Source organism: Euprymna scolopes, chromosome 30, assembly GCF_053919585.1.
Source record: "Euprymna scolopes isolate OS-2025 chromosome 30, ASM5391958v1, whole genome shotgun sequence".
Classification (NCBI taxonomy): Eukaryota; Metazoa; Mollusca; class Cephalopoda; order Sepiida; family Sepiolidae; genus Euprymna; species Euprymna scolopes.
This window is the reverse complement of record NC_136511.1, coordinates 39,110,246-39,132,181: the sequence shown is the minus strand read 5'-3', so window position 1 is coordinate 39,132,181 and position 21,936 is coordinate 39,110,246. Positions and strand designations below refer to the sequence as shown.

The following is a 21,936-nucleotide window of genomic DNA, read 5'->3' as shown; positions in this document are numbered from 1 at the left end:
AGGTATGATTTTCAAGAACAGATGTCAATTCTGACATCCGACCGCCGGGGTTCATCTAAGGCCAGACAAGGTTCTAAGTGAAATTTCCTGCTGTCAACTCTTAGCCGTAAAAATACATTTCTCTGATTTTCAAACAATATCTATTTTGACATGAAATAAAATATATATATTTATCTTCTCTATCTTAAATCTTCGGGGTATCTGGCGTCACCCGGGAATAAAAAGCTACCTCAGCGTAGTTCTAACGCTTCTCAATGGGGGATTACGTTACAAAAAATACACTTACAAACTTTAATGAAAGGAAGATTTATCTTTAAATGATACAAGCCAGAAGAACTTATATTTATTCAAGTAATATACTTAATATCTACAATTTATCTACAATTTATATATGTTCGTATATACTGTAAATATAACTATACTGCTATTTAAGTCTAATTATTCATACTGAGATTTCTATAGCTTCTCCCTTACTTCCCGTTTAACCGGCATTGAAATGTACTTTGAATCATAGTTACATCGTTACATAAATTTATATTGCATAAATACATTTTATTTGTCATTTTTATCGACTTAAAATTTGATGCATGACTCTGGATATTTATCTTAATTCCTAATACCACTTGAATCATAGGGTTTGTATTGCTGTACACATAGATTCGAAAAAGTTGTCAAAAAACAAATATATAACAAGTAAATGTTATCAAAGGCAAGATAAGTTACTTTTCTACCTAACTGGATATATTTTTCGTGTTTTTATTCAATGTAACATGTTTATTCAGCTCGAAAAACATGCAGTGTTTGCCGATGTATTGGAAAATTCAAAATGGCGCCCGACTGTCTCTTTAACACGGTAAGTTTGGGAAAAGATGTTATAAATAATAAACTAGACAAAATACTATTAAAAAACAACCGAATATATGTCAACTTATGTCACGGTAACATATATTGAGCGAATTTCTAACAGTATTTTGTCTAGTTTATTATTTATAATACCTTTTTCCAAACTTACCCTCTGGAGTATATACCATTCAGGATCCTACCAACAATTAGGCAAGTTCGTTCTACAGCAGATATCCATACTGTAATATCTGGAGTATATATCATTCAGGATCCTATTTGTTATTCTCTCTCTTTCTACAGTTCTACATCTGCAGTGGTCGATCGTATCACCAACTGTAGCTCCTCAAATTATTTCTTCAGATTCATAACTACTGACGTATATGATCTTTAGGTGACGATTCCAACAACACAGATTCAAACAGATGACATGCATAAACTCTAACACTTGCATCCGTGTGATACATAGATGATGACATTCTTATTTTCCAAACAGTCTCAAACACCACTACTACCGCCGAAAAGCATCTAACACATACTAGCATATAAAACAGACATTAAATTGATGATGATGATGATGATGATGATGATGATGACAACAAAGTCAATTATTTCTTACCGTTTCTAGAGAATCTTTTGAACATTTCAGTTCCATTTCAGTTTGTTGCTTGATTTCAAAATCTCTGAAAACAGACAAAAGATGTATAAAAATATACCGTTTAAACAAATTCTAAATAATCTACATACGTTTCCGAATTTTCGAGGTGAGAAATAATAATTTAAATTAATTGGATTATTCAAACTACTATTCTCATCTTGGTTGTAATTTTTACGTTTTCACTGATGAAACTTCCGACTCATGTACCCACAGCACACAGATAAATGTGTTGAGTATCAATCAGTTCTTAATGACAAATTTCAGGAGGTCCAATCCTTATTAAGGGCAATAATAACTAAGAATAAAAATAAATGATTAATTAACACTTCGACGATGAGAATAGTAGTTTGAATAATCTAAATAATAAAAAAATTAATAGTAAATAAAAATATATTTCTCTCTCTCTTTTATAATGTACTAGCAGGGACGCCCGGCGTTGCCTGGGTGTTTGGAGGTGTAAAAGAAACAAGTTTTGGTAGGCAGATAGGCTCGAACCTGAAGCCTTGAGGCGAAGGCAGAAAAGAAAGTGGGACACATTACCGTGACACTAAGAGGACTGAGAAGTGAGAATGGTTGAAATTAAATGCCTAAAAAAGCAGGTGCTTAAACGAACGTCAATATCTGCTATTCTAGGTCAATCATCAGGCCACAGAGAAATGAAATCACAGCGTGAATTTTGTAACATAGAAGTCACTCAATAAAAAGATAGACAACCTCGTTTTGTAAATCGGAGATATTATAATCTAGGGAGTATATAAAAAGTTGTAAGAATTAGTGACCTCCTCCCCAGCGTCCCAATGAAAAAAGCCTTTGCCGGACATACAAAAAAATGCACACACACACAAACACATTTTCGCTTTTATATATAAAAATCTTGTGATTGAAAATTTATTCAAATTTTCAATAAAACATTATAAACCTGTAAGGAAGGTTTACAAAATTTTAATTATCCAACAAGGAGTACAAATAAACCAGAAAAACCTTATTCCATGGAGTTTCCGTAGTATATCAAACTTTTTTCACCCATCAACACTATCACACCTATGTAAGAGGAAGAGACTAGTGGTAGATGTGGCAACAATATTCCATGCATAGGCGAATAGTGGTTTTGTAGAGATACACGATGCTCTCAGGTGTGAGTAATCTTCTAGCATGGTAAAGGGAACCAACCTTCTTTGCAGCAGCCTTGACAATGTCCTCAATGTATTTGTTCCAGTTCATGTTGTCTGTGAATCTTAAGCCTTCTTTACACTTTTATCACAGACCAACATCTACAGTAATAGGATAACTAAAAAAGGAGGCTAGAGCACTAAGCATTTGAGCTTATATAGGCTGCCTCATGTGACCCCCCCCCCCCAAGCGGCCAGTGGTTGGGTTACCTTTTGACCAATCTATACGGCCTTTAAAGAGACAACGAAGACAACTACTGACCAATCTATGAGTATATTATAAATTCAAATATGTTCAAGGCATTTCAATTTGGTATTGTAATCAGAAATTAGTTTAAAATTAAATAAAATATTGCAGAAAATGCCTGAAGCCTAAATTAAAACCATTGTCAAATTTGCCACAAATATTCTGTGTATATAGATTTTAGAATTTTACCATTTTTCTACAACTGATCTAAAAAAGGGTTAATAAAGCAACTAAAAGGAAAATTCTTTAAAACTGTCGCTTACAAAAGAATAACTAAACACATATTGATTTAATATTATTTTAGTTTAAAGTTATATATATATATATATATATATTTGTATTTGTTAGCGATACTTTTTGAATGAATTCAATTATTCATATGAAATTGCATTTTTACCTAAATGCAAGTTGGGAATAATTTTCCCTTTGACCAATTTGGTACCCCCTTAAATGGGGAGCGGCATATATATTATTTTTAAAATATAATTATCCACTGACACGTGTTTCGTCGTCTACGACTCATCAGATTCAGCTACTCTGATGAGTTATAGACGACGAAACACGTGTCAGTGGATAATTATATATATATATATATAATAAATAACAAAAACTTATATTCCAAAATTCATGATGTTGACCATCTTATAATTTATTCCTTTAATTCAGTTGACTTATACAATTCTTGACAGTGTCTGTTTCATAGCGCAAAATCAATCACTTAATTATTATATCAATCAGTGAATCTATTATACCCTTAACTCATCAGAAGAAATAGCAACGATCAATCCGTCAATTATTACTATTTCTTTTGATGAGAACAACATCATGTATCTTGGAAGATAACTTTGTTATTTATTCTATATATTGCTCTGTAATTACATTGAGCTTCTTAAATAAGGATTGGTATATATTATAAAGAAAATATATTTCTACAGAAATATATATATATGTGTATATATATGTGTGTGTGTGTGTGTGTATATATATTAGTGATAGGACGATTTCAGTCTTTCCCGGATCTGATACAATTAATGATTCTGTGTTAAATTTATGATTCCAATACAATTACCAATTCCAATTCTTTTTAAATCATTAAATGTTTTTCTATGAAGTTGTATTTTCTTAAGGTGTCTCTGTGTGGGTGTGTGGTAGGGGTGCGATTATTTTAAATACCTGAGTAATATATACATACACTTGTGGAAATGTGAAAATACATTTCTGAGTTGTAGTTGTAGGTATCTATAGATTTTACTTTTCCTAGTAGTTTAAAATAAATAAATATGTATTATTTTATTATTAGCAATAGCAAATTAAGTTTTAAACAAAAGTAAAAATGAAACGGTTAAAAGAATCGTTTTTGGCATCAGAAAATCGGAAAAAAAGGTAAAGAATTTTCCGATATCGATTCTGATACCCCCAAAGTTCCAATTTTTCCGATTTCAATAAATCATTCCAATACTAATATATATTATGTGCCAATTAGACAGAAACTGTAAAAAAATCAAAATGTAAGGGAGATAATTCAAATTTTCACCATTAAGTTAAAGTTTAAATTAAAATAGGAAACATCTCTTATAATTTAAATCTTTTAGGTCATTATTTAAAATTGCATTCATTGTAATAATCTTCCATGTCTGAATAATTATTTTCAGAATGCTATTTAATATAAAAAAATTATGCTACAAGGATGAAAAAGAATGCATTGCTAGTCAGAATCAAATATAAATTTGTTAGATACATTGCTATTTAGATTTGACTTTGAAAATCCAACAAGATAACTTTATATATTAAATAAAAATGTCAAGTTACTTTTTATACTGCTGATCTATTTTTTCCAGTTGTTTCTTCGACTGCTCATGTAATATCTCAGCTACTTTCGATTTATCTGCCTCTTCAGTCAGTTGAAATCTGAAAACAAAAAACAAAAAATAGATTGTTCATCTATTTTCTGGCATATATTAGCATCAATATTGTAAACTAAATTGTCTGCAAAGGATTCACAAATTAGTTTTTATTTTTCTTTTGTTTCATATTAACAGTAAAGGTTTATATTTACAGATTTTTTTGGATGGAAAAAGATTTATTGAAAAATAAATCGATAACTTTGAAAATTGGGCTTCATTCTAAGCCCAATGCTGTCTCTTAATTTCCCAGAGAATATTATTCAGAAAATGAACACTCAGTTAAAATCTAGAAGTTAACCTAAGGTCAGTTGTTGAGTTGAATACAAAATGGCCTGTTTCAATTAATCCTCAACTTTTTCAATCGTAGATGTTCCCCTTTTCCTTCTTGAGATTCTCATAGAGAAATTCACTTTGAAACTCCTCGGTCATCAAATCTTTCTTGGAGTTGATATATAATATCCGTTATTCTTTCTACTTCTTGTGTAGTCGGTTCGCTTTATCACTCTAAACACTTTCTAATAACTGAAGTTATTCTCTATCTCTACAAATCTACTCTGAAACGATATATTAAGTACTGTTGTCACATTTGGTGTCGTGAATCTCTGTTCCATTTGAGGGTTGTTGGTAAGGTGCAGAAACATATCTGTAATTTGATTTGGCCCCACCCTTTCTTATTCACTGCAACCTCTCTCTCATAGATGTGATGTTGCTAGTTTTACCCTTTTTTACAAATACTATTATGGTTTCAGCCTTTTCTATAAATACTATTATGGTATTATATTATATTACCAGTTTAAGTTTAAAGTTTTGTTTAGTTTAAATCAATAGGCATCTTCTGTCTTTTTGCTTTTGTTTTCCTTAAGTGATTTCATGTTCTGTGTGGAGCTATTTCCATGAAACAGTTTTTTAAATTAGTATAATTTTTCTGTTGTTTGTATTATTAGTGGGACTGCAAGAATTAGGAAAGTTCAGGAAATTTGTACCATTACTAAGCAGCAGAGCGTTACCATTTTCATACGAGGCCATCATGTGCATATAGCATGAAAGATAGGTTTAGTTCTGATGATCTGAAATGCACGAAGATTTTAATGGTACGGCTGCATTGAAAGAATGCATTAGTAAACGCTGAACAACTGATATATCAGGTTCAGTTCACAGAGGAAGAAGTGATAAAAATGGATTCGATAGAAAGAGGGATAGGTTAAAACCTGGCCAGAGATAAGTTAATCTAGAAATATATTTCTTTAAATTAGTTCAATACATGTAAAACAATGTGAATATAAGTTATACACAGAAAGAATTTAAATTTTTGTTTATTTATATATATATATATAAAATTGTTATGTCTCGGAAGTAGAGTGAAAAGCACATCTTATTTTTCTTTTATTAATATTATTTTTTTCCTTGTACACATTTTTGTGAATTATTCCATGGATTTCTGCCTTTGGATTATTATGGACCATCTTCTTCCAATTACGGGATGTCTTTGGATTTTACTTGTACAAATTGAAATTCTTTTAACTTTCTTGAAGTTTTACATTTGGATTTTACCGTCACTGGATTTTTTATCTTCCACCAGACTATCCATTCATGTGTAATCACCTTTTTCTTTACCATATTCCCTCTGCTTAACTTATTTTGTTTTCAAGTAAGATCTTTGACTTACTTGTTGTTTCATCAAATACTTCTGCATGCAAAATCCGATCCCGCATTTTGCTATTTCCTACCCTCTGATGAGAACGAGAGTATTTCTTCGAAACTCCGCGGATTAAGGACTATCCATTTATCTAGTGTTTCCTTTTCAGATTAAATATGTTTTTAACTCATTTCAAAGTGTTTTTTAACATATTTTATTAACTGTTTGCTCATATATATATATATATATAATGGAAATGGTAATTAATAAAAACTGAAGAAAGTGCTCAATACCGTTGTAGAGCAAATATGAGTTTTATTTTTTATTACCATATCTTTCTGTTAAGTTACATTATTGTTTCAGCTACTTGGCCGTTTTTTTTTTTGGCCGTCTTTAGTGTCCTCAGACTTTTACAGAAATGTTCGCTATTTTGGGATGAGAGAGTGAAAGAGTGAATGAGGTTAGGTGGGGTGCGAGGAGGGCGGAAGAAATAGAGGAAGGGAACAAGGGAGGAAGTGGGGGGGGCTTGGTATGTAAATAATGTTTTAGTTTTGGGGTTTAAGGAACTTTTGGGGGAGGTTCTGGGAAGTTTATTTCTGGTGTGGCTGAGGGCATAGGGATACATAGAGGGGAAGGGGAATATGTGGTGGTGGGAGGAGGGGGGGTTACTTCATCCCAAAATAGCTAACATTTCTGTAAAAGTCTGAGGATGCTACAGACGGACAAAAAAACGGCCAAGTAGCTGAAACAATAATGTAACTTAACAGAAAGATGCGGCAATAAAAAAATAAAACGTATATATATATATATATTTTAAGATATTGAAATGAATTAGATTACAGGTTAGTGAATCTAGTGGCTTCAAGTCCTACAAAAAGAAATATTCATATAAGACAATCCCAGCCAAATAAAATTGCTCAATATACTAGATAGAGCAAATAAAAATAAGGGACATAGAAAAACTAGATGGAGCAAAGAAAAATGAAAATAAAAACAACCTCTATCTCACAGAAGAGATGTTGCGAGTTTTTCTCCACTTTATCATTTTTTTCATGGCAAGTGCTCGACTGAGCTTCAATCTATGGTCCCGCCTCGCCAAACTTTCACAAGAAACACTCGTCTAGCTGAAAACACTATCAATAATTCCCCCGACTCTTTATCTGTGCCTAAACCTAAACGTAGATTCCATGAACAAAGCTTCTTTCTTAGAAGTGCCCGCCTGTGGAACTGTCTTCCATTTTCATGCTTTCCAGCTGACTACAATCTGATTGTCTTCAAGTCCAATGTAAACAAGTTCCTGATGAGGCGTTCTACTTAAGTTAACAAATTTACCAAATTTCCATTACTAACTATTACTATATTGTCCAATTGACTACTGTACACTCTTAACCCTTATCCTCGAGTGGTCTCTGGGCCTTGATAAGTGGTGATGCCTATGTGAAAAAAAAAAAGAGGATATGATAATTGGTATTCAAAAACTATGTATTTGGATACTAATCATCATACCCTTTTTGCTTTCAAAACTCATTCCCTTTTTCTATGTCCCTTAAAGGCATTTAATCTTCAATATTTTCTCTCTGTGTGCTATTTAACAAAATAATTGCGAACCAATATCAATATTTTGCTAGAATTTTTCCTTTGAGGAGATGTACTTACATTGACTGTCCATGAATTATGGAAATTGATTTAAACATTGTATTCTTTGGTTCAAACCATAAATTTGTATTTTAAAATGTAACTCTTTAAATGAAATTTGAATACCATAAGTATAAATAAAATTGTAAATCAAAAATTTACACGCAGAAATTTATTTTCCAAAAGAACACCTTCAATAAAAAAAAAAAGGAGCAGTGAACTCCATCGAAAATAGTTCACGGCCCCTTTTTTTATTGTCGAAAAATAAATTTGTACATGTAAATTTCTGATTTACAGCTTTTATCCATACTCATGGCATTACGCTCTACTTCTCGCTGTTGTATTGATATTTTTTTACTTGGTTGGGATAATATAAACATTAATACGTTTATTATTAGACTGAAGCTTATTTTTGCATTCACCTAGTGAACTTCCCCTATTAATTACGTCATTATATATATATATATATATATATATATATATATATATATATATATATATATATCACGTAATTAATAAAAAAGTTTATGTTACTGAAAGAATTAAAAAAAAAACGGCCGTGTAGCCGAAACAATAATGTAACTTAACAGAAAAATATGGTAACAAAAAATAAAACGTATATATATATATACATATATATATATATAGTCTTTGAAGTTTTTAACATTTGAAACTATACAAAAAATTACTTTTTATCATTCGTTAAAAAAAAACCATCTCGTCAGTAAGTCATTTAATCACCTGCAATCACTGCATCAACTCTCTCGAATTTACTATAATACCAATTTTTTTATTTTTTCAAGGGATCATCAGTTGTTTACCATGAAACACTGTTTCGGGGATTTAATATATATATATATATATATATATATATATAAATGCATTTATTAAAGTATTGATATATATATATATATTTTTTTATTCATATCCACCCCTAACAAGGCATATCGCCACTTGGACGTAAGGGGTTACTATTTGGGACCATGCCTAGATTAACAAAATGTTGGTTTACATTACATTTAAAATTCTGCATATCAGTACAATCAAGGAAGTAAGTAGCAAGAAATGAATTTCAAAGCCTAGCTGTTCAAAGGAAGAAACTATTAGAGTAGAAAGCTTTCTGGTATCTAGGGACCTCAATAGTGAAGAGGTGTGATTTTGTCGCTAAGCGGACGTGTCAGGGATATGTATGACAAGGGGCACAAGTGCAACGATTTAAAGGATAATATTTTGGGTGAGTGTGTTTGAGGAGCTGAGGGAACTTTATTCAGACAATATCATTTTTGTATCTTGAGACACTTTTCCTGGATAACATTGAGTTATGGCTAGAATATAAAGTTGTCACTGAAGAAATGATGAAAAATATGTAAATAAATATTTTATTTTGGTAGCCATTTGCAAAATTACATGTTGATAAAAGATAAAGTGATACTGTTTAATCGTATCTGTTGCTTTTATACTGTAAATAAATGGTGAATATCCTTCAGTTTATGTTACTGAAAGAATTATTGGGCTGGATAAAATATGTATTTGATGAAATAGATTGGAATTTCTTTTTCATTATGTGAATAACTCTGATCATAAACTTTTGTAATCCCCAATAAAATAATAATAATGGCAGATACAAAGCTATTTAGATCTGATAAATAACTTTATATGTTAGATTATTATTATTATTATTATTATTAAATCCTTTTTCTTTATATATTCTGTTTTTTTGAAGCACATTCAAGAAAATTATAAATATGTACAAATCAAATACATACTGTAAATTTCGGATCTTGGCCTCCAAAGAAAGTTTCGTTTCTTCCAAGGAAGTCTTCTCTTGACTCAAAGCCTGGATTTTTCTAAAATTAGGAAAATAAAATTATAAATAGTTAATTTTCATTGAACAAAGTATTATAAATACTACAAAAATAATCCCATATAAAAAACGAGTTTCAAAATCAAAGAATTTTCAATATTCTGCATCAAAACACTTACAACCAAAATTGATTTGTTGATAAAAAACTGAAAATCCAATGATTTGGATTAATCTACTTTGAGTATTACTTTGCCAAAGACTTCTTCACGGTCATGGTTGATGGAATGAGAGTATGTTACCCCCAGTAGATTAAATAAAATTCCATGCAGACACCCGAGTTCGACAAGGTACACCTGAAGCAGTTACATCAGCTGAAATGTTTTGCAAATTACACTCAAGATGAGAATGGTAGTCTGAAGAATCCAAATTACTAATCTGCATATGAAACATTCACGAACAAGAGATAATTTTATATACTAAACTAGTATGGTTATCCGGCACTGTCTGGAAACATAGACAATAAAACAGAAGAGTTAAAAAGGAACATCTTTCTTTTCTCCTCCAAGACAGATTTTTCTTCTAACCAAAACCAGAATATATTAAAAAAAGTGTATTCTTAGTTTAAGTTTCACACCAAATGTTGATAAAAAAGCTCTAAATGATACCCCCCCCAATCCTACTTGAATATTCCCTAAGACGGTGCCTATATTCTGTCAGAAGCAATGCTGAGAAAAAAAGATATCAGCCTTGTAAGTATGTCTTGTGGAGTTTCTGACTTTTAGCTGAAAACGCACACACAAATAAAACGCCCCCTTACATAATAAACTAGACTCTCTGCGTTTAGACAATTTGTCATAGACACCGCAATATTATTGATAAATAAAAAGTAAAAATATCAAGTGCAAACGTAACCCCCATAATATTATTGTAATGAATAAATTAAAAATAAAATTTTCTTTCTATAAATTTAACGTGCAAATACAGACTCCACAATATTATTGGTAAGACTAAACAAAAAGTTAAAATGTAGTTCTTTCTTATAAACGTCAAACACAAATGTCGACCTCATATTATTATTGGTAAAAATAAATTAAAAGTTAAAATGTATTTCCTTTTTATAAATGTTAAGCGTGAATGAAGACCTTACATTATTATTGGTATGAATAAGAAAAAGTAAAATTATTTATTTTAAAAACATTGATTCTCTATCTATCTATCTATCTATATACATAAACCTAGATCATTATGAACTTTTTTATTTCAGGTTGGGGTGTCACTGGTCTGTCTTAAGGTGGGGTCAAAACCTCAACAAAGCAGATATTACAGGTACACAAATGAAAAGGTACACTAAAGACCTAGGACACTTTTATACAGGACACTAATGACCGATCATCATATATGTTAGTGATGAGACAATTCCATAAAAAATTCTTGATTTTGATACAATTACTGATTCTGATTAATTTTAAATCTCTAAATATTTAACTATGGAGTTTTTTTTTTCTTCTTTTTTCACGATTACCATAAAAACACATGTTGAATGAGCATATATTTGTTCAAATACATTAGCGGAGGTGATCTATCGATTTTACTTTTAAAATCAGTAGATTTTCATTATTTTATTATTACTATCAAGGGTGGAAGAATTTAAAAAAGCCAATCGTTTTTGCATCGGAAAAAAAAAGATACAAATTTTTTTCAAAGCTGATTTCACAACCCCTAAAGTTCTGTTTTTTTAAATTCATTCTCAATTCCAATTAATCGTCCCAGCACTAGTATATATATATATATATATATATATATATATATATATATATAGTGCTAAGTCTATTTCTATTTAACAATTTTAGTTAAGGCTTCTTTTTTTTTCTTCTCCTCACCTTATATAAATGAATTTTCTTTTGTAATTATAAACTTTTTAGAAGTCGGATTAAGTAGGTGCTAAGTCTGCGATAGGTTGTGGCGAAAATTGTGGGAATGCAAGCTTACCTCTTAAACGGCCTCGGTGTGTGCTTTGCTGACGCAGCGACATGATGCTGAAAAGGGTCCAAGATGGCGCCTGCAGCGTTATATAACAATGCAGTCTCGCCAAATCTTGTGTGCTCTCGTGCACATATGCAAATTTGGAGGACTCTGTCTTTTATAAAAACAGGCCACTGGAGCAGGTGGGTCAAATGTGAAAACGAGTCTACGGAAAGTACTGATGGACGACGACGCTGCTACAGTGAGCTGAAGTTTTGTGTGCTTTTTTTTCTTTGCATCGACATAGGTTAAAGTTATTTTCTTTTTTTTTCTCCGGGAATTTAAATTCTTCATTTTTATTTTTACATTTTTTTTTTATTCAAAGCTTCTTTAGACTATATATATATATATATATATATTCTTGGCAATCTACTCTGCAATATCTTCTACGTATTTATTCCTATTTGTGCTGCCTGAGAATGTTGAACTCTCAGGATATTGATGATAAAGATTTGTCATTGAAAACATTTTTTAAAAATGCTTTTAATAACATGATACACATTGTCACAATAAGTGAACCGAACTGTTTAAGAATGAGAAATCTCTTGCATGTTCAAATCTGCCAGTGTGCAAAATGGACATTCAACTGAATATCATCATGAGGAGTACGGTTTATTTTATCAACTGATTCATTAATTTCTACAAAAATAAAATGTAAGTTACAAACACGGTACACATTTTCCAATTCATACAAAGTGATCACAAAAACAAAGTATCCATTCTGTAATGAATATTAAGAAAAAAAAAAAAAAAAAAAACAAGAAATAAAATATATATATATATATATATATATATAAAATATAAAGCTGAATGTCTGTGTGTGTATGTATGTGTGTGTCTGGTCACGAACAGGCTCCTATATGATTGACTATTTTAAAAAACTGATTGCATATAATGATAGAAGATGTATCGAGACACAGGAATGGGTATGTTTGATCAGGCAGAACGGTGGTTCATTAAAATTGAGGGGTCTGCGTTCGCACCTGGTCCACAAAGTATGGAAATAAAAAAATTAAAAAATTAAAAAAAAAACGTTTACAAGTGTTTTTGATATAGATGCACATAAGAATACTTTGATAAGTATGTTTTAACTTAAATAGGGATTGTATAATAAAATTGTGGGGTCTGCATTCGCGCCTGGCCTCCATAGAATGGAAATAGGCACAAACTTTAATAAAGTCTTTTCATATCTATCTGCGTAAGTATACTCTGATAATTATATTTCAGTTTGAAGAAATATGGTATAATAAAATTATGGGGTGTTTGTTAGCACCTGACCTCCATAGAATGGAAATATGTCACAAAGTTTAACAAGGTTTTTTAATATAGATCCACAGAATAAGTGTTTCAGTGTGAACAGGTATGGTATAATAAATTATGGGATTTATCTATTTTATTTTTACTTTCATCATATTTTGCTTTGGTTTTGATACCCCCAAATTCGAAGCCATCTCATTACAACCCTTCCTTTTCATAACCTATCATACTTTAATAAATCAGAGTCCATCTTCTGTACGCTGTTTTTGAACCCAGTCAACGACGGGTACGTTTGCTAGTATATATATATATATATATATATATATATATATATATATATATATATATATATATATATAAACATAGGAGGAAGAAATGAAAAAAATAGGCTAGTTTTAATCAAATATTTATATACCAGACAGATTGTTATTTGGGCCTGACTTTGAAAATTCAACAACATAACTTTATATATTAGATATAAAACATATTGAAGAAGATAAAAATTCACTGTTTGAAACGCTCAATAATAAATTAAGATTTAACGGCTAGAAAGACGAGACGTGTGTAAAATTGTTTTTAATAAAATTGAGATTTTTTTTTCTCAAATTTTCGAATAGTAAAATATTTATCTTAAAAAAATTGGACAGTTTGTTCTTTCGTTGTGTTTTTTTCTTCTTTTTCTTCCTCCCACATACAATGGTGGTGGTAATCCTTGGCATGACTTGAAATGTTTGGAGTTAAATCAAAGTGATGTTTTAGTTTTTATTACATATGCGTTCAGCAAACGTCAAAAAAAATTTCAATTTGATTTTTAATAAAAAGCAATATTTATTAAAAAACAATTTCACACTCGTCTGGTCTTTCAAATCATTAAATATTAAAAAAGATAATTATTTAAAAATTTTAAAAATATACAAACTTGACCAATTTATTATTCTCCTCCTGTAGAATCCGATATTGGTTTTCTATCAAAGTACGTTGATTTTTTTCCTTGTCTAATTTTTGTCTGCTTTCTTGAAGATGTTCTTGAATTTTAGCAATGGATGTTGAGTCTGAAAAAGATACGCAAGTACATTAGTGTTGGGATAATTAACAGAAATTGGAAATCGAAAAAGATTTGAATTTTTGGGGGATATCGGAATCAGTGTTGGAAAAATTTAGGCTGTTTTCTACTCCCGAAAATGATTTTTTCAATTTTTGTTTAAAACTTCATTTCTAATTTTCCATTTCAATGATAAATATTAATTGCTTTTAAAAAAAAACAAAAATCTAGATATCATATGAATAAATTTAGAAAAAAATGATACTGAAAAAATAACATGGTAAAATGTTAAAAGTAAATATGAAGGGCATTCAATAAGTAATGCGTTTGACCCAATTTCAGTTATCTGCTATAGCTGAGATTTTGCATGCGCAATCTATATATATCTCTATGGGTTATGTGGCAAATAACAGCTCTGAACTTATTGTGATTTCTGATGATTGTTTTGGTTGGTTGTTTTTTGTTTTACAGCATATCAACTCTTTTCAGATTATTTAATGCCGAATCCAAAGATTTTGGAGAAAAATCTTTTAATAGAATATTTGTTGTTTTCAAGTCGGTTTCTATTTAACCCATAGTTGGGACCCTAACAGGTACTACCACTTCGGGTCAGAGTGGACCTGGGAACAATGGCAATTAAAGGGAAATACAGGAAGTCAACTCAGTGGAAATTACTCAATTTCTCAATTTGTATGTCACATTTCAAGATGTGCAAATCTGTGGCGAGAGTGCAGAGTATTCTGAGATGGCATGGACAACAAGATTTGAAGAATTCAATGTGACGGCAATTATCTGGAAAGATGCAATAATCATCATATATATATATATATATATATATATGTATGAGACGACAAGAGATGAAAGAGAGTGAAACAATATCTTTTGTTTCTCTTGTTTCTGCATGGCTGGAAAGTGAGATTGCAAAGTGTCAGAAAACCCTTGATATTTTGACAAGGGAAAATGAAGGTGGAAGAAGAGCAGGGAAGGGCAAGAGAAAAAGAAGAGGGTTTAAAAAGAGAAAGAAGGAGGGGGTAAAGAGAGAAAGAAGGGGTAAAGAGAGAAAGAAGGGGAGGGGTGAAGAGAGAAAGAAGGGGATGAAGAAAGAAAAGGAGTGAAGAGAGAAAGAAGGAAGAAGGGGATGAAGAAAGAAAGAGGAATGAAGAGAGAAAGAAGGAAGGAGGGGTTAAGAGAGAAAGAAGGAGGGAGGGGTGAAGAGAGAAAGAAGGAGGGAGGGGTAAAGAGAGAAGGAGGGAGGGGTGAAAAGAGAAAGAAGGAGGGAGAGGTTAAGAGAGAAAGAAGGGGAGGGTGAAGAGAGAAAGAGGATAATGTTCCAGTGTTAAAAGAACTCACCATTTAAATTTAGATTCATCAGCGTATCTTTGCCGTACAGAATTTGGTTGCCTTCATTTTCAGTCGATGTTAAAGACATCAAATCATCGTCTTTGAGAATATCTGAAGAGTCGAGGTAATGCAAGCCGCTTAATCCTTCAGCAAACATTTCAGAACCATTCCTACAATAGAAATGTTTATCAACTGTCAACTCTGACTGGAGCTAAAACAATTTCAAAGAGAAGAAAAATTAAATAAATATTGAACCCCATTCCAGAAAATATTTCATAGATTTATCTGATATACTAAGTTATCTTACAGGACTTTTAAAGCTAACAATAGAATTTATGTTTCTGAAAATGGATAATCTACTTAATAAAATTCAGTTTTAAGAGTATCCTGTACCTCTACAAGGCAACCATTCACCCATGCATGGAGTATTGTTGCCACATCTGGGCTGGTGCATCTAGTACTAGCTTTTCCCTCTTGGATAGGAACCAAAAAAAGGGGTTTTCAATCTAATAGGTCCCACTTTGTCAACTAAGCTCCAACCCCTGTCCCATCGCTGCAGTGTTGCATCTGTGCCTGTTTTACAGATATTTTAGAGGAATATGCTCTGATGAACTCATTGCACTTGTGCCCCCTAGATGTACATATCCATGACAAACCTGTTGAGCAACAAAATCTCACCCCTTCAATGTTGAGATCCTTAAATCCCAGAAAGCTTTCTACTCTAATAGTTTCTTCCCTTGAACAGCTAGACTTTGGAATTCCTTCCTCCTGCCTGCTTCCCTGGCTGTACTGACATGCAGAAGTTTAAATGTAATGTAAACCAACATTTTGCTAATTTTTCCCTAGGCATGGTCCCAAATAATAGGCCCTCATGTCCAAGTAGCGATATGCCTTGTTAGAGATGAACATGAGTTAAAAAGAGAAAAAAATGTGACCCTCTCCTGGAGGTCGAAGGTTCAATCCTCAGTGTGGGCGGTGCACAGAATACAATGGTGAAGTGCTTGAACCTTCTACATGTTTATGGCTGACAGAACGAGAGCATGCTATCCGCATGGATTAAATAAAGGGTTCCATGCAGATTCCAGAGCTCAACAGAAAGATTCCCAAGTTCGACAAGATACACCTGAAGGTCGGAGGTTACATCGATCGAAATGTTCTGAAAATAACACCCATGATGAGAACACCAGTATGAATATTTTTCTTTTTTTTTACTTGGGAGTCACCACTTATCAAGGCCCAAAGGCCACTCAAGGATAAGGCTTAATGAATGTAAGGTGGTAGTGTAGTAATCATTAATGGTGTAAATTGGGTGGAATTTGATTATTTATGGGGACGGTTCATCAAGAATTTGTTTACATTGGATTTGAAGGCTACTATACTGTATTCAATCAGGAAGCAGGTCAGCAAAACAGTGTTCCACGGGTGGGCAGCTCTGGGAAAGAAGTTTTTTTTTTTTTATAAAATCTGTGTTTAGATTTAGGCACAGATAGAAAGTAGGAGAAATCGTATATAGTGGTTGTAGGTAGTCGAGTGTTTTTTTGTGAAAGTTTGGCAAGGGGAGACCATAATTCAAATAATACAAAATTTTTTATGAATTATATTATTACACCTCTCCTCTCTCTTGTCAGTTTCTCTGCCTTTGAGCCCCCAAAGACTCTTTAAGTACTCTTTTGGTGCTTGTTAAGATAGATTCGACAGATTGAGCTTTTAAATATGTGGTCTTAAGCCAAAACAACAGTATTTACTTAATTGTTTTGTCGAAAATAGTAATATATCCAAAAATTATGAAAATTCACTGCGTAGAACAACTGCTATTGTGATTTTGGTGGAAAAAAAGTCTATTGCTATCAGCTAAAACAAAACGTCAGCCATTAAAGTAGCGAAAAAGGAGAGCAGTATGTCTCATGTATTCGCAATCTTCAAGGTGTTCACATCTAGGGAAAATACCATTTCCCCCAATTTTCCATAATAATTATTTTTCACTATAAATAATCTATTCAATGAATTTTTGTAATTTTTGGATATATTACTATTTCCTATCTGACAATTAAGTAAATACTGTTGTCCCCCAACAGAACATTATTGCTGGATTTTAGATGGCCCATACTCTTTTTTACCTCTTTGTGGCAGAACCTGCACTTATTTTCATTGCTGAGACCACTTATCTTCTTAAAAGCATTGGTCATCAAAGGCAGCCATTATAATCCTCTCCTGATCATAGTTGAGTGATCCTCTTTTTAGTCTATAAAACCTTCCCTATCTATATGGTTCTAGATGAACTCAACTTAATAAAAACATACACCACACTTTATGAATTTTCAAATTAAATCAAAGTCGAGTAGATATGGCTGTTTGGTTCGTTGGTTGGTTGGTTGTTTTTGTTTTATGGCATATCAACCCTTTTCAGGTTATTTAATGATTTTGAAGAAAATTTTTTTAATAGAGTATATTTGTTTTTTTTTAAGTCGGTTTCTATTTAACCCATAGTTGGGACCCTAACGAGTACTACCAGTCTGGGTCAGAGTGGACCTGGGAGCAATAGCAATTAAAGGGTGGCTCCACACTCCCCAAAGCCTGCAAGCTGGGGCCTTACCACTGGATATAGTTTAAGGTCATATCCAGGATCAAGTAGATATGGTGTCCTAGGTACGTCTAGTTCCTTTATAAAAAAATAACTGATTACTTACGCACAAAGAGTTTTCTGAGGCAATACCAAAACAGACTTTCTTATCAATCCATTTCCATTTCCAGAATTTAGAAGATCTGGACGTTGTTTCGGAGGTGATGAGAAATCTGTTAATGTAGGTTTGGGAGTTGATGTCAACTTCTGCCAATTCTCTAACTTTGGAACTGCGCCATCAGTTTCATCATTGTCTTTTCCTGCAATGATACCATTAGAATCTTGTGGCTCTTTGGGAGGCTCTGTCATCTGATAATCTTTTGTGGAAGATGAATGTAAATTCTCAATACAATCCTCTTGAACAATATCGTCCAATTCTTCTTTCTCATCCATTTCTTTGAAAGTAGATAGATTCAAGGTTGGAGAAATAATTTGGTTCTGTCGAAAAACAAAAAAAATGTAAATACATTTAGCATATAAAGTTAGACCCAAATAGCATTTAAGTTGATAAATCAATCTTTGCTTTTAACTAACCAATATTTGTTATTTTCATAACATCTAATTGGCAATATAATAATACACTTTGCTACAATTAATTTTATAGATTAATAAAATAGGAAACATTGTTAAATCAAAAGTCTGAACTGATTTTAAATTGAAGTTATGACCTGTTTTTACTCTAAAGTGGCAACTTGTCTTATCAAGGGAAATAACTCACTTGAATTTCGGGTGCTTCTTCATAATAATTGCGAAAATCAAAATATTGAATTTCAAGTAAAGCCAATGGTAATTGTCATGTCGCACTAATGGACATATCCAAAAATTATGAAAAACGACAAGGTAAAAAATTTATTAATGAAAATAATTTTCAATAGTTTTAGAAAGCAATTAGAGAAAATTGAGTTTTGCTAAAAAAAGAAAAAGAAGAAAGAAAAGGCAAAAAAGAAAAGAAAAAGAAAAGAAAAAGAAAAAGAAAAATAGAAAAAAGAAAAATAAAAAATAAAGAGAGAAGAAAAAAGAAAAAGAAAAAGAAAAGAAAAAAAGAAAAAGAATAAAGGGAGAAATATTTTTTTAAAACTGAAAAATTTATTAAAAATCAATTTTCATTAATTTTCTTCAAAAACTATCTTCATTAATAATTAATTTTTTACTCTATCATTTTTCATAATTTTTGGATATGTTCATTATTGCAACATGACAATTAAGTAGATACTGTTGGTTTTACTTTATAATATTTTGAAATTTGAATTTCATTATCATAACAAAAAAACTGGCCAATTCAGATTTTTTTTTCAAGAATTGATTTGAACAAAAATTTTCTGTATATTTTCTGCATTTATTTTATCCGAAGGTATTTTTGGATTAACTTTCAATAATTCTAACAAATATTTTATTTACAAAAATATTTTTTTATATTACTTAGCTATCTTTTACTATTCAACTTTTTCATTGAAAAAAAAAACAACAAAAAAAACAAATTTTTTTTTGAAATGGAAAATGAAGAAACCATTTTTTATTGGATAGTTAAGGGAAAACTAACTCTGGAAAAAACCATTAAAAATGCAATTTACTTAATTATTGAAATTTAATATTTTTTAAAATTCATGAATAAAAACATGTCAGACTTAGAATGTCCTTGTACAAATAAGGATCGGGACAAGATCAAAGTGTAGTATCTGTTCTTCAGATGCTGCACTTCTATTTCTTGTTCTCTTTCGGTGGAGGAGAAATCCTTCACGACTGAGACAATTTTTATTTTTGTACCTTTTCTCCACGTTAAAAAACGACCCTGGTGTCTCTGTCCCGTGGGGAGGCATAGTAAATAGGTACAATGTTTGGCCTTTTGGCCAAGATCAAAGTCTAGTATCTGTTCTTCAGATACTGCACTTCAATTTCTTGTTCTCTTTCGGTGGAGGAGAAATCCTTCACGACTGAGACAATTTTCATTTTTGTACCTTTTCTCCACGTTAAAAAACGACCCTGGTGTCTAACTCTGTCCCGTAGGGAGGCATAGTAAATAGGTACAATTAAAGATTTGGATTGGATTTTATTTACTTGTACCATTACAAATAAAAAAAATATGGAGTCAATATCACAGCTTCCTATGTTTAACAGGTAATTTAGCTCTCATATTTTGTTGCATAGCCGTCTGTATAATGGGTGTATATATTTACATGTATATTGTATGTGCATACATATTTATAAATGTCTCTGTTGTCTTCTAGTGCATATAATGTATATATACATTCAGTTAATATTATTGTAATGTTCTTTTCCATTAAGTGGCCGGCTGCAGGAGAATGAAGACCATTCATTTACTACGTGGCAATACATAACTATTGGGTCGTGACAACAGAATATTCTTTTCATTCTTTTCGACTCTCAAGTATATATCTGACACAGTAAGACAAAGTCAATCAACCGAGAACCGTATCAGTCTATATAAAAACATATAAGATATTAATGGAGATATACTCAAGATTAAAAACAATGAAAAGAATATGCTGTTGTCACAGCTCTATACATAACATACGTTGGAACACATACCTTCTTTCCCTCAGTTGGTATGTAATTGAAGGTTTCTCCAGAAGAAAAAAAACAAATTGAAGTCATATTTTTATATAATTTCATTTCATGGGTCATTATTTCCCATTGGAGCTGCACAACGTTGTAGTTTCTCCCAACTTCCAAAATGCAGAGACAATATTTTCCATGCTAACTTATCCAACTTATACCAGTCTGACTCCAAACTCTAAACTAAAACTATACGTTTCTTTTCTAACTATCTCATTATGTCATTAGAAGGACTATGACAACAGCATATTCTTTTCATTGTTTTGACTCTCGAGTATATATCCGACACAGTTAATCAACCAAGAACCACATCACTATATAAAAGCATATAAGATATCAATGGATACACACTCGAGAATGAAAACAATGAAAAGAATATGCTGTTGTCCTAGTCCCAGGCATTAGTGTACATAGCATTAAGATAACTTGATGCCATCACTAAAATCATCTCCATTGTTTTATTCTAACATTTCTAGCATTCCCAACACATTTCTACCAAATATTTTTATCCTAAAAAATACCTTTTTCATCTTGATACACAGTTTCTAGAATCATCTTAAAATCAAAAACAATCATAATAATAATCGTTCAGGTTACTTGGTATGCCTTGGCAGTGCTCAATATAGCAATTTTAGTGTTATTTTATTTTTATGTTTTTCTTACTGTGGAAAGGTAATTTTCCTTTAAATAAAAATGTTTTCTTCATTTCCTTTACTGTTTTCGTAAATAATGTTAACAAGAACCTTACTTCACAACTCTCTGCTCAAGATGCTATTCGATAAATCTGGCCCCTAATTAGAGCAACTCTTTACGTTTTGTGGAAACATTCCTTGTTTGGAGTAATTTAAATCAAAATAAATAAAATACAAACAAATATCAAGTTTTCTCAATAAAAATATAACAGGATTTATTTTCCGTTAAAAGTATTACACTAGATATCTACACATGTGAAAACTTACTTATCCATGGATACATTCAATGATGTAGCAACTATTTTTACCATTCTGGGTGGTCGTAAGATTTGCACCCCCCCCCCTGTGGTCGTTGATAATCCGTTAACTTTCAAAATTTCAGAAAATCTTCAAAATATTTATTTTCATGGAATTACAATCAAGGATCTAATTTTAGACTGCTGTTATTACACTACCCATATATATACACGGTCGTCATCAAAGAAAACCAAAGAT

The 21,936-nt window shown here is 31.5% G+C and overlaps 1 protein-coding gene across 8 annotated transcripts in view; it reads right to left on the bottom strand.

Annotated features, from left to right (window-relative positions):
• The window catches only part of LOC145254754 (uncharacterized), a 203,857-nt gene that overhangs the window by 82,258 nt on the left and 99,663 nt on the right, over window positions 1-21,936 (bottom strand). For all 8 annotated transcript variants that reach the window (XM_080113497.1, XM_080113500.1, XM_080113498.1 and 5 more), the window contains 6 exons: window positions 18,243-18,613; window positions 15,565-15,725; window positions 14,092-14,224; window positions 9,856-9,936; window positions 4,724-4,822; window positions 1,460-1,523 (listed from right to left, as the gene is read on the bottom strand). In XM_080113497.1, the coding sequence (XP_079969623.1) occupies window positions 1,460-1,523; window positions 4,724-4,822; window positions 9,856-9,936; window positions 14,092-14,224; window positions 15,565-15,725; window positions 18,243-18,613 (909 nt within the window). The remainder of the gene's footprint in view (window positions 1-1,459; window positions 1,524-4,723; window positions 4,823-9,855; window positions 9,937-14,091; window positions 14,225-15,564; window positions 15,726-18,242; window positions 18,614-21,936) is intronic.